This window comes from Notamacropus eugenii, chromosome 5 (assembly GCF_028372415.1).
Source record: "Notamacropus eugenii isolate mMacEug1 chromosome 5, mMacEug1.pri_v2, whole genome shotgun sequence".
NCBI classification, from domain to species: domain Eukaryota; kingdom Metazoa; phylum Chordata; class Mammalia; order Diprotodontia; family Macropodidae; genus Notamacropus; species Notamacropus eugenii.
In genome coordinates this window covers 259787135-259801562 of record NC_092876.1, presented here as the reverse complement: position 1 = coordinate 259801562, position 14428 = coordinate 259787135, and the positions used below count along the sequence as shown (strand labels likewise).

The following is a 14428-nucleotide window of genomic DNA, read 5'->3' as shown; positions in this document are numbered from 1 at the left end:
ATATAATCCCTGGGTTTGTTTTGGCAGGTAGACTCCTAAGTATTTTATACTGTCTACCCTAGCTTTAAATGGGATTTCTCTTTCTATCTCTTGCTGTTGGACTTTGTTGCTAATATATAGGAATGCAGAAGATTTGTGTGGGTTTATTTTGTACCCTGCAACTTTGCCAAAGTTAAAACTACCAAATCTTGAGCAATTAGAAGTTAATGTTATACATGGGAAAATATTGAAAAAATATTTTATTTTGTTTTTTTAAATCAGCAATTGTAGATAAAACAATCTGTAGATCCCTGCTCTAGACAATTAAAGCTGATGCTGCTTCCAGGAATAAATGCAGAATGTCTCACAAGTAATGTAAACATATACTTAACAAATTCTTTGATGTTTCAATGAATCCATTATCTCTTTAGTATGGATTGATTGATTTGACCTTCTCAATGGCTTAGTATCACCTTGGAAAGATGTCCCCAGTGAGTTGTCCTAGGGATCCCTCCTTGGCCCATGCATTTAACATATTTTATCAGTGATTTGGATGAAGGCATAAATGGCATGCTTACTGAGTTTGTAGAAGGCATAGAACTAAGATAGGCAGCTAAAATATTAGACAAATTCTTAAAAGAACTTGATCGGTTAGAATGATGGAACAAATATAATAGGAAAAAATTTAATAGGAATAAACAAAAAGCCCTGTAGCTAGGCTTTTTTAAAAAATCAACTTCACAAATTCAAAATGGAAGATTCATGACTCAGTACTAGTTCAGCTAAAAATGAGATTTAGGAATTCAGTTAACCATAAGTAAAATATGAGTTAAAAGTGAGGTAATAAAATATTTATAACCTCTGAAAAATTTAAGTAACATATATATTTACACACATAAGTAATTAATTAGACAGGTGAGGCCCAAAAGTTGATGTGATCTTAGGCTACTTTAAGTGAAGCATAGTGACCAGAAATCATATTCTCAGTGTACTCTTACCTCATCAAGCTACATCTGGAGTCTTATTTTCAGTTTTAGGCACAATATTCTAAGGAGAGTGACAAGTTGAACTACATCAAGAGGATGGGGACTGTGATGTTGAAGGGTCTTCGGTCCGTGCCACGTAGAATCAGTTAACCTAGAAAAGAGAAGAACTAGAGAAGAAATGCTACCTGGCTTCAAAATTTTGAAGGATTTAATATAAACTTAAAAAATAGCTTTGTCCTTCTTGGTCTCAAAGGACAGAAGTAGGAATAATACTCAGAAATTGTAGAACATTAGATATCACACTTTGAAAGCATTCTCCTTTAGATGGATTAGATAGATTAGATAGATCTTGGAGATCACTTCCAAATAGGAAATTCTTGGATTCTATGGGTACTCCCTTCACCATAGCAGACTACAAACTGAATTGTATCCTTTTATCCTGTGTAATTCTTGGCTATGCTGTCCCATAAATCCCGCATAGGCAATCTACTCAATGTGCTTCTTTTGCCATACAGTATTTGGGCTGTCCTTTGTTCATTCCTCATTCTCTTTGTATGATGTCCTTTTTAGTTACACGCATGTCTATTATGCTATTTCTCATGAGTAAGTCATATCAGACTACGAATCACATTCTGTTTACTTCCACTATATGTCTTTCTGATTTTCTTTGGGCACCTACAATTTTGATTCTTTTGAGATTATGGTATTTCTTTATGCATAGTCATATAGCATTAGAAGAATAATATTAGTATTAAAATGATGGGCATTTTAAACAGTGAGAAGCTTGTGCTCATTGAAAGTGCCACTTAATACCCCAAATGAAATTCATCATGCTCTACTCTTTCTATTTAATTCTGAGACCAGCTTAGAGTCCATTTGCAATGCCTGTCCAAGATATATGTTGATGGATTAATGGATTCTCTGTCCAGCTGCTTGTCATTGAATGCAAAGTGTATTTGTCATCCACTCTATGTTGACCCATGAGCCTTCTTGAGTAGACATTTTTTTTAAATGAAGTTTCTTTAATCTGAAAATACAGAAGCTAATAGAAAATTCCATTACATTCAACAGTGTATTCCTACTACATGCAAGCCCTATTAGGGGGATACAAGTTATTTTCTGAGTATACAAAGCTAAAAATTAAACAGTGATTTCAAGGAATTAATAATATTCTACTAGCAGCTATAACAGAGATCCATAACTAGAGTGGAATCATCTTGGCTTTCAGATACTTCAGACACTACATTATAGATCATCAAATCATTAATAACTGTTGTTTAAATCTGGCAATTAAATAAATTCCAAATATACTTAACTTTGCTAATGTCTAACCCACATCTCTCCACAAGAATTTTAAGGAAGCATTTCAAATGCCTTTGCTAAAATTTGGGGAAAATGTAACTACAAATTTTCCCCTCATCTATTAGTCTAGTAACTGTCATTAAAAAAATGAGATTAATCTGGCATCCCTTGTTATTAATGAAGTCCCATTGACAATTTGTTATTACCATTTATTTTGCTGTTTCCTAATTATCCTTTTAAGAATATTTTCTAAAATTTAACCAGCAATCCAAATCAACCTCACTGATCAGTAGATGCTGGCTCTATCCTAGTCACTTTTTTAAAAAATTGGGAGACTTCAGTTTCCCTAGTTCTGTGACACCTCTCCTGTTCTCCATGGTCTTTCAAAGATCACTGACAATGACTCAGTATTGCTATCCTTTAGTCTTTCATCACCCTGAGCCAGGTGAATGCAATTCATCTCACACTTTCCTTGTATTTGTCTGGAATTTGACTCCCTCTTTGCCAGCTTTTAGTTTAAAGGTCATTCTTCTTGGCAGAAAACATAGAAGGAAAATAAGACATGAACAACTTTGCCTTCTCTCTGCAAGCATCTTACCAACTCCAAGGATCTTACCCACTCTAAGAAGCAGCCCTGCCTCTTTCCTTACCCTCTTTTTACACTCTCTTTTGTTAATGTTAAGAAAAAAAGTTGTTTTGTTATCTTCAGCTGTCTTTCTAAACATCAACTCATTCTGACCTTTAACGCTCCTGATACTTTTCTTATAATTCTGTCATGATTTTGTGTTCATCTTCTAACTTGTCCTTGATTCCATCTACTCTGTGTCCTTTTAAAACTGAATTTCTCAGTGAGTTTCCTGTACATCAATAATTATTTCTTCAAGCAACTTCTTTTTCCTCCTCGTTGATTTTTTTCTATGTATCTTCAGAATTCAATTCTTCTGTTTGTTATGTATTCTACACTGAATTTCCCTATGGAATTAAGCTGAGGGCTCCTACCTATCATTTCTTTTTACCCTTTGAAAATTGTAACCCAAAACCTAAGCTATACCCAGTTTTCCACTCCTTCACTTAGACAGAGTGATCACTTTCCCACCAAGGTTCCCCTTATTTCTGCTTCATCAGCTGGTCCTTCTTGATGAGTAAAAATGAGCTTATTTCTCTACCCTTTGGAAGCACAAATTTTTCGCCAAAACAATCCTGGAAATTATTAGATACTCTGTGTTTGGAAGACAGATCTAGCATATGTTTGGATAAATGGAAGCTCCCATCATAGCTATGTCTCATCTCTGCCAGATATATGCCTGTATCCTAATCTCCTTATCTAGTTCCTCCTTTTGTTCAAGTGGTCTATAGCATTGCTTCTGTCTCTGCTGATTTTCATCCAAATGTCCTATATCATGAATCTCCCCTGTGGCTCCTGTATTCCTTCCTGAGTATATCTTCATAATATACCATGCTAGTTTCTCATACACACACACATAGGGAGGAGCCGGGGGCGGGGGGGGGGGGGGGGAAGGGTGGGAATGGACCCTCTACTTGGAGTTAAAGGATCTGGGTTCAAATCTTTTCTCTCCAGTTTGCTATCCATGTGATTTTTTTCTGGAATTCAATTTCCTCACCTATAAAATGAAGAGGTTGAACTTCATGATCACTGATCATTATGGTACTTTCCATCTTCTAAATCTATGAACCCAACCACTCTATTTTTGAAAATGTCAATTTTCTAAATAATGTAGTCCCTTCCAGAGCCATATTCTTGTACAAAATCACACCTGACCAAATCTCAAAGATACACATAGGTCACATTTGCTTCACCTCATGTTAATTCACCTTGATTGTTAAGCATCATTTATGCATTTTTGTATCAGCATCTGAAGTCATTAGGTCTCAATTTTTACAAAGAACCCTAAGGAGTAGATGGTAGTAGAAGTAAAAAACCATATATACCCCATTTCCCTATTTTCAGGTAGAATAATTCTTGAGCCATTCTAGCTAGATGGCTGCTTTGACTTTTATTTAAAATTTCCACATGAGGAAAATCCAATATCCCTTGACTATTCATTCCACCATCTCATAACCATCATTGAAAGTGTTAATAATTGCCCACATACACTCTTCAGCTCAATGATTCCATTGTTTCTCTGTGAACTATAAGGAAAGGGACTTAATTACCATGAACCCACCAGCCAAATCAGTGTTCTAAGACACTATGACAGCAAGTTGAATGGTCACAGAGGAATCACAGCCCCAAGACAGAAAAGTGAAAGGGAAGCACATTCATTGTTTCTTTTGCAAAGCCCCAGGGAAAATGTCTGTGTCTGCAAGAGACTAACGAACTCAGGTGAATCCAATGATTAAGAGTAGTCTACATAAATACACATGTAGCATGTGCTCTTGTGCTGCTCTTCCACCCTCCCAGTCACACTGGTTGGTTGAATCCTTAGAAGGAAAAGACTCCATCTACAGTAAAGGTACTAGGAGTAATCCCTAGGAGTTAGAGAGTGCTTTTCTAGAATTATAGCTCACAAGTTCCCATTCATGTGCCTCTTTCTCCATTAATTAATAATTGATATCAATTAGTTAGCCAGACTTAATTAGATTTTAGGAAAGGGTGTTTAATAAGGATATGTAATAAGAATGGTTGCTATAAAACATCCATATCCTAAAGTCTGTGACAAACTCTCCCACAAAGTATTATGGGGAAAAGTAGGCTCAAGCATGGATGGGAAAGGTGTAGCTCACAGTTCTTAGTTGTTGAGTCATTCTCCCCTTTTTGGAAGTACTCATAAAATTCCTCTTAGGCTTGGGGCAATTTTCTGTTGTCACCTATGTACCTAGATACCACTAAGATTCCAATGAGAAGTCCAAAATTCTCTGGACCTCCCACATTTAGTCTCCTTTACAGTATCAGACACATAAATGTAAACCAGGTGCTGGTTTTATATAAACCCCACAGAGTGTGACTCTCTTTGACCAACCTGACTATTCCTTCTGTCAGTGTCTCTGCATTCCATCCAATGGCTTTCTGTTTCAAAACGGATCAAGGCTTTTCCACATCCAGTCTAATTAGTCAGTCAATTAACAAGCATTCATTAAGCACTTAGTATATTTCAAACATGGGCATCTTGGTGGCACAGTGGATAGTGTCAGGCCTGAAGTCAGAAAACCTGATTTTCTGAGTTCAAATCTGTCTCTAGACACTGGCTAGCAGTATTACCCTAGGTATCTGTAAAATGAGCTGGAGAAGGAAAAGGCAAGCCACTTTAGTATCTTTGCCAGGAAAACCCCTAAATGGGTCATGAAGAATCTGACAGGACTGAATTGACTGAACAACAACAACACTTTTTCAAACATAGTGCTAAGTACTGGAGATACCAAGGAAGGCAGAAAGGCAGTGCCTGTATTTAAGGAATTCACGTTATAAGGGAGAAGACAACCTTCACTGACTGACTGACTGATTGATTGATTGATTGATTCTATAGGGATATTCTCATCTGTTTAATATAGCTATTTTAAGTATGATGAGGTGATTGATTAAATTGAGATGTCTAGGTTTTATTCACACTTACTGTGAAGCAGTTAATACCTCTGGTTGATTCAATTTAACAATCTTTGTGATTCCCTTCCTTACATAGAGCATCAATGTTTCCTTTCAAACTTTCAACTATGCCCCTTAAACTTATTTCAGTGTTGTTTTTTTTTTAATTTGAACCTGTTGATTTTGGCCAGTTAGATTCAACTAAATTTTCTCTCCCCAGATAGCTTTTGTTTATTCCACCCATTTCTACCCCTTCATTGTCACTTTATCTTTTTCAAATTTGTCTTGTATCTCCATTGTTTTTAGAGATCCTTCCAGTGTATCTTATCTCATTGCCTCCTTAGATAGATAAGTGAAGATATGTTCTTTCCACTCATTTGCTCTGGGCAGATAAGTGCTTGAGGGTAATAGTAAGATACAATCTCTAAACCCCTAGAAGCAAAGAAATTGAAAATGGTTTACTTCAAAGTGCTTCTTTCTGTATTTATCTGCAAATTTATTGTCCAGATGTATCATCTGAAGTAGTATCACATTCCAGAAAGGTGAGAACTACTTCTTTCTCAAAGAATAAAACAGATTAAGTCTGTAGATACAGTCACTCTTTTGCACCAACTAGCCTATTTAAATGATTGCCAAAAGACCAGCTTTGACTAAAACTTCTAATTCCTTTGCTCACTTCTGTTCTAAATTCAAAAAGTGAATGGTGAATCAAACTAATCTTATAAATTAGATTGAAATAATAAAATCGTATAAATTTAGAGGTGTAGTGATCTTTAGAGATCATTGGTCCCACCTTCCTTTTTTTGCAAGTGAAGAAAAAGAGAAGAAGCAGTTTGTTGAAGTAAGTAGCCATGCTGGAATTTGAACTCACCTACTATTCTAAATCTAAATCCAGTCCTCTTTCCATCTTACCTGACAGAGAGGCCACAATTACTTTCACTTTACAGATACATATGATTTGAGTAAAACTTTTTTTTTTTTACTTTACTAGATAATGATCTCAGTTCTCTATTTTCCTTTTCATACCCTTTAATCAACTAAGCTTTTGTGGTTGTTCAGTCATTTTCAGTCATTTCTGATTTTCAGAATCAGTCTGATTCTCTGTGACCCTATTTGGGGTTTTCTTGGCAAAGATACTGGAGTGATTAGCCATTTTCTTCTCCAGCTCATTTTACAGATGAAGAAACTGAAGCTGACAGGGTTAGGTGACTTGCCCAGGGTCACACAGCTAGTGTTTGTGACTGGATTTAAACTCATTTCTTCCTGACTCTAGGCTAGCTCTCTCTCTACTGAACCATCTAGCTACCCCTTCCTCCCAAATCTGGTGTTCCTCAGACGTTTCTTTTTGTTAATAGTACCTTAGAAATAGACATAATTCTCTAAGTCACCCAAGGTCCAGACTTCATTGTCTGTTTTGACTCTTCTCTTTCCTCAGCCTTCATATTTAATCAGGTTTCAAGATCATTCGGCTCAGTCTGCACAACACCTTTTGAATGCATGTCCTCATTTCCACTCCCAGTGGAACCAGCACATTTCAGAGGCACATTACATGTCACCTAGACTATTGTGGTAGCCTGATATCCATTCATTCTCTAAGCAGTTATTCAGCACCTACTGTGTACCAGCCATTATTCTATGAAAAGACTTTTTCTCATTTGCTAGTTTGTTTCTTTGACTATAATCTCTCTTTTCTCCTATCTGTCCTACATACCATTACAAGTATAGTTTTCCTAGTGTGCAGCTTTGGTTATGTTAGTGATAGGCTCAAAAGGGAGTCTTTGAGGCTTGGTAGAAATCTAGTCTTGAAAACCTTGGTTCAAATCCTGCATCTAGCACATGTTGGCTGAGCTACAATGGGCAGGTTTCTTAATCTCTTAGTGCTCTGAGTATCTCTAAGATTACAAATTGCAGAGAAGGTGCCATCTCCCCAATGGGAGAAGTAGATAGACAAAAGGAGTTAGCCACCTTACCTGGGAGTTCATATCAGTGAATTCCCAGACCTACTCCCTATCTTTATCTGTTCAAAAACCTTTAATGGTTCCTTATTCCTACTGAATAAGGTACAGTTTCCTTCCCGTGGTATTCAAGGTGCTCCATGATCTGCTTCCAACCTTGTACCTTTTGAGACTTTTCTCATTCTGCTACCATGCATTCAGTGTTCCTGCTTCCAAACTAGAATTTATGCCATCCTTTCCCGGTTCTTTGCATTTTTTCATTCTGTCCCCCATGCCTTGAATGCACTGCCTTCTTCCCTATTTCAATCTAGCCATCCATCAGATCCCAGCTCAAACACTATCTGTCCTCCTCTCCTGAAATCTCTTTTGAACCACTCAGCAGAAAATAATCTGTCCTCAAATTCCTGATAGCACTGTTGGGCTGTTTCTCAATATTTAGCATATTCCCTTCTGTGTTGAAGTTAATTATGTATCATATCTTTTCATCTAGAATCTAAGTTGCTTGATATAGAGCACTATGCTATATTTGTCTTTATATCCCCTGGAGATTAGTGTCTAGTATATTTAGTCAAGGGTAGGGAGGAAAGAGGAGAGAGGAACAATACTTTTATAAGTACAAGGAATTCTAGGTATGGAAACTCCCTCTACCTATGTAAACCCACAATTCATCTGTTTTGTATAGTCTTAGAGAGTTGCCTCAGGCACTGTAAAGTTAAAAGACTTTGCCCATGGTCAGTGGTTAATATGTATTAGATTGAAGACTGGAACCCAAGTCTTCTTGACAAAAAAAAATGGACCCCTATCCACCATACCATGTTTAGTAAATGTTTGCTGAATTGAATTAAGCTAGAAGGAAGGAAGCATTTGTTTAGCAGGTTCTACATGCCAGGCACTTTGCTAAGCACTTTACAAATATAATCTCATTTGATCCTCATAATAGCCCTGGGAATGCTATTATGACCTCCATTTTGCAGTTGAGGAAACTGAGGCAGGCAGACATACCCAGAGTAACTCAGCTAAGTGAGGGTCTGAGACCAGATTAGAATCAAGTGCTCCATTCAATGTACCATTTGGCTGTGTTTACTGATTCCCTCTCTATGTTCCCAGCACTCTGCTGATGGAAATAAAAGAGAAGTATTTATGCTTCTCTAGAAAACAACTTGCAATATCATTGGAGAGACCAAACTAACTAACTTTAATGTGAGTAGGGCTGTATTTCTTGCTCTTACAGAGGTTACATTGAAGGACATATGTAGCATAAACATATGCAGGAGCTGAGTAACAAAACATCCAGGGGAAAAAAACCTGAAAATAACCATCAAATAGCCATGCTGTGTTTGTCCGTAAAAATTAGATAATAACCAGAGTAGCACAAGTTTTGTTAAATAGCTGTTCTTCTCTGCTTTAAATAAGAATATTGAATCTCGTTCTATAGAAGTAGTTCTTTTGTTTCATTTTAGTATTGTTTTTTACATTCTCCTATAAGTACTTAGTTATTGGAGCTTAAATCTGCCCAATTGTATTTGATTAAAGAAAGATTAAAGCAGCATGATTTCACTTAAGGAATTCAGATAGTGGGCTTTATTTCCACCTTATACCCATCAAATTCTGCAGGTACTGCCATGGGATCTTTAAGTATATATTAGAACTTTGCAATGGTACTATTTTAATGACTCCCTCTCCCTCCTTCATTTTTTTTTAAGACTTCATTCTGTTCTTCAAATCCTTTTACTTTGATCACTTGTTTGTTTTCATCTCAGATAGAAAAGTCAAGTGTATAGCCAGAATATTCTTATATAGCTTTACCAATATTCATTTAAGCAATGTGGCAAAATGTCTTTTCCTTTGTATTTTTTTTAAATAATGTGCTCTCTTCTTACAGGTGTGTGTGCAACATTGACTGCTCTCAAACCAATTTCAATCCCCTCTGTGCTTCTGATGGGAAATCCTATGATAATGCATGTCAGATCAAAGAGGCATCATGCCAGAAACAAGAGAAAATTGAAGTCATGTCTTTGGGTCGATGTCAAGGTAATGCTTCTACCAAAATTCATTTTAAAGAAATTTTCAATCTTGGAGCAGAATAAGAAGATACTTTATTTTTAAGCATCTCTTACATTTCTGAAAGATACTTCTCATTGCATGTAAAAAATATAATCCAGAAAAGTGAGGATGATCTCTATTTTAGAGATCTGGAATCATATCTATAGCAACGGGCATCTTTCCTTATGTTCTGTGCACTAGATTTTCATGGTGCTTTGAATATATGTCTATCTTTTCAATATGGCAGACTAATATTTCCATGAGAAATTTAATTCAATTTAATTCATATCAACAAACTTTTATTAACTAAATTCTATATTCAGTGAAATTGGAAAAAGTCTAAATAATTATTTCAGGAAAAAATTTCTGGATTCATTATGAAATAATTTTGTTTAATAGCATTCAAGTTAAGATCATAATATCATGACATTTTCCATAGACTGATTCAGTAAAATAATTTCAGACACATTTGTTATAAATGAAGAAATAAGGTGTCTTATTCATTTTTCCTCTTAAAATCCAGCAGTTTCTTTAGGTTTGACTTATACAAACAGCACAACTACATTGAGACATCATTGTGTGTCTTCTTCATAGACCTGAGAAAATTTTTAAAAATCATCATCTTATAAAGATTATTTTATCATTTTTAGTCATACTTAAACAGACATAGACACTGCAGGTCTGTTTGGAATCATAGTCAACAAAAATATCTTAATTTTACAAAGATATTGCCATAGAGAAAAATTAATTTTAAAATCAGATAGCCATCCAACATGATCAGCCAATCTTCATTTTTATCTATGTTCTTTATCATAGATAATACTACCACCACTACTAAATCTGAAGACGGTCATTTTGCAAGAACAGATTATGCAGGTATGTACAATTTTAGCTATTCACATATGATTCCTTTTAGAGAACATTTCTGGGAAATAAATCTCACCATTGTTCCTATATAAAGAACTTCATAGAGACAGAAGTTAATTATTCACATCTTGTATTCCTCAAGTTTTTGATAGGCAATAGTTAATTTTCATTGAAGCAAATTATACATACCCCCCCCAACTTAAAAAGATTGTGAAGAATGTCAGAAAGATATAATTAACTTGTTTTGACAGTAGAAATGTTGCAAATGACAAAACATTTATCAAATTTATGGGCACCAATGGAAATTAATGCAGGTTTTGACAGCATGTTGGAATATGTGCAGATGCTGTAGTATATTTATTTTACTTTTTTTTCATAAAATCAACTGTAAAACATAGTTTTTGTATTCCCTGGAATAAATGGGCTAGAATAGAATTGTGTCCTGAGAAAATTCTATAAATAGAATATAGATCGCCTCAGTTGAGATGCAAGGCTAATAAGGTATGTATAACCAATTTCTAAAAAATGATAAATGTCTTTAATTTATTTACAAGCTAAAATATAGCTCCTAAGTCACATAGGCTTGTAAAGCATTTTAAATAAAAAATGTAAATGTTATTTAGAGACTATTGAATTTTGTTTTGAGCAATATCTTTCTCTAACACACTTTAATATCCAGATTCATTTATGAATAATCTAAATGAGTGGGAATTTACTCAGATGTTCTAATTTCATAGATTTGTAAAATTATGCCAAAGTATTTTTCTGAGCCTTTTTTTTGGATGGGAAATAGGAAAGTGACATTAATGTTTCTGTGTTATTTGAGTTATGTTGTATATATACATGTACTATACCATGGGTTCCTATTCAGCTCTAAAGCACTTAGCTGAATTTATTGCTAACACTTAACCAAAAGATGAAGTGCATCTTTTCTTTCAGGATAGTTGTCACCAATCATTCTTTCTGAAGGTCTCTTTCCTTTAACAACCTTTTTTTTTTTAATAGTTATGTGTATAAGATGAACCCTCCTCCCCCCAAAAAAGAAAGTCAGCTACAACAAAAGTGAAAAATTCAGCCAATCACTTATGTTTTATCTACATGTCATCCAGTCTTCCAATACTGGAAACACCAAAATGATTGAATTTTTCAATTTTCATTTGGCTGGTTGTCATCATATAGATGGCACCCTGTAATGTATTAGGGACTTAAGGTTATCATGGAGAGCCATATAAAAAAGGCTACTTCTGCATTTTTACATATGAAATACTGAGCTAACTACAATAGAAGGCCTGAAGCTAGAACTGCAGTGTATTTAAGAATTGTAACATATATAACATCAATTAAGTGGATAAACAACTCCCAGATACATTTTGGGAATTATTCTAGAAATTGTGGGTATTTTCATAGTGCCCTACTTCTATCCAGGGAGTAACTTGCTCATCAGTCTAAAACAAAAAATAAAAACAAAAAACTCAGCAATCACTTTTTTTCTGTGCATGATTTACTTTAACTGACTTGAAGGAATGTTTCTGGACTTCCCTTGTAGCATATGATGGTCACAGAACTCTCCACACAGTGCATGAAACAGAAGAAAACTCAGATTTCAGCCTTAAGTCTTGGCAGTAAGATGAAGAACTCTTTCAACTGATCTATTTTAAAATGCAAATATATGTGCCATTTAATAATGCTGCAGCAGCAGCCAAGGCTGTTATTATCTCAGAGCTGCCACTGATTGCACGACAACATCTAGTCCATTTTAGATAGGTTCTGCAATTGACTTTGATTCCAAAAGGAAATAATATACAGGTTTCAAAAACAGGGTTCTGTGCATTTTGATATCATTTTGAGAAAATTGAGGCATATTTTTTCAGTCTTTTTTTAATCTGTGCTTATGTTACTAAGCATAGGAAAAATGAAAGAAAGCTGGCAAAATTATTCCTATCTGTACATATGCTTCAAGTTCCAATCCCTGTTTATCTAAGAAATCTCAGTGGAATACTCTTAAGGTTAAAAGCAAAACTTAAAACTATGTTTAAGTATTTGCTATTCTTAAACATTCTAATTTGAGAACACAGAGGGTAATGAGGAAAGGAAATTGAAACTATATATCTAATAATGAAACAAATGTGATTCTGGAAAATTTCCATCTACCAATGAGCACAAGGCTATGTTTGCATGCCCAGTATCATGTTGATTAGGTAAACTGCACCCTCCATCACCAACAATTTTCCATCTAAGCAGTCAGTACAATCTGTCTATATGACAAGGACTTGGCTAGAGACATAAGTGTTTCTTATTAAGCCAAAGTTTGTAGATTACTTAATTGATTTGACCAAAAGTTACACTCCAAATGGTTTTCCAAATTCATTTCTTTAGTTCTAAATCCTAGTTGGAGGCCTCCAGCCAAACTATGCCAGTTATTCCATGCTTCTTTAGTGTTTTTATGAGCATATGAGTATGATGAGTATATCCCAGCCTAGAGGCTACAACTGTCATGTTGCCAAATAGAGCAACCACGGGCCTCTGCTACCTAGGAAAGTATCTACTGGAGAAGCTTGGCTATCACCTATGAAATAATGGCTGACATTGATAGAGGGCCTTAAAGGGTTTTACATACTTTACATACTTTGATCCTAACTGCCAAAGGATGTTACCTGCCAAAATGGACCACAGAGATCATCTAGCCAAACCCACTTCATTTTACAGATGAATAAACTGGTTCTCATCATGCTTACATTATATTATGAAGTGGTTATATTTTCTTTAGTCTCTTGTTTGCTGGGAAATATGTGATATTATGAACTTTAAGGGTAGGACACTATATATGTATATATATATATATTATATATGTGTAATATATACACACACACCCATATATATACATATATACATACATACATACACACACACATAGAGAGAAAGAAGGGAAGAGAAAGTTCAGTCATTTTTAATCATGTCTGACTCTTCATGACCCCACCTGGGGGTTTTCTTGGCAAAGATATTGCAATGGTTTGCCATTACCTTCTCCAGATCATTTTACAGATGAGAAAATTGAGGCAAACAGGGTTAAATGACTGGGGCCAGATTTGAACTCAGTAAGGTGAGTCGTCCTCATTCCAGTCCCAGTACTTTATTTACTGTGCCACCTAGCTGCTCCTATGCATCTCTGGGAAAACAGCTAATAGTCCAGTTTGTCTAGAAGGTAGTGTGCATGAATGAAACTGATAAGAAATAAGGCCAGAAAATCAGGTTGAAGCCTGATTTTATCTCACAATAGAGTATAAACTTCTTGAGGAAAAGAATTATTTAGTGTTAGACTTTACATCTCAAGTATTGAACATGGTTTCTTGTGTGCCTCATAAATGTTTCTTGAAATAAATTGAAGGAAACATTAAGTAAGGGGAGACCGACTGCATAGAACGTGATGATAATGAAGTGAGAGGAGAATTACAGAAATATTGGAGAATAGCTTGAGAGGAGGAGCAAGTCATTGTAATGAGGGGAAAGGAAAATTGATATTTAAAAGGAAGCTGTGTGCCCTTCTTTGGCCCTCACTCTGATGGAACAAATACATTTCACTCAGCTTCCCCTTATTTACCAATTTAAATAAGCTTCCTTTATTCTGCCATTTAAGTCATTGATAGAAATTATCAGCTAGAAAGAGATCATAGGATCATAGATCTAGAGTGAAAAGAATCTTGATGGTGGGGGAAGGGGTGGGGAGAGAGACAGAGATCTTGTTCAGTCTTTTCTTT

At 35.4% G+C, this 14428-nt stretch overlaps 1 protein-coding gene across 1 annotated transcript in view; it reads left to right on the top strand.

Annotated features, from left to right (window-relative positions):
* TMEFF2 (transmembrane protein with EGF like and two follistatin like domains 2) overlaps positions 1-14428 on the top strand; it is a 298310-nt gene that overhangs the window by 223188 nt on the left and 60694 nt on the right. Inside the window, exons 6-7 of the mRNA XM_072612710.1 lie at positions 9646-9794; positions 10623-10682. Coding sequence (XP_072468811.1) covers positions 9646-9794; positions 10623-10682 — 209 coding nt within the window. The remainder of the gene's footprint in view (positions 1-9645; positions 9795-10622; positions 10683-14428) is intronic.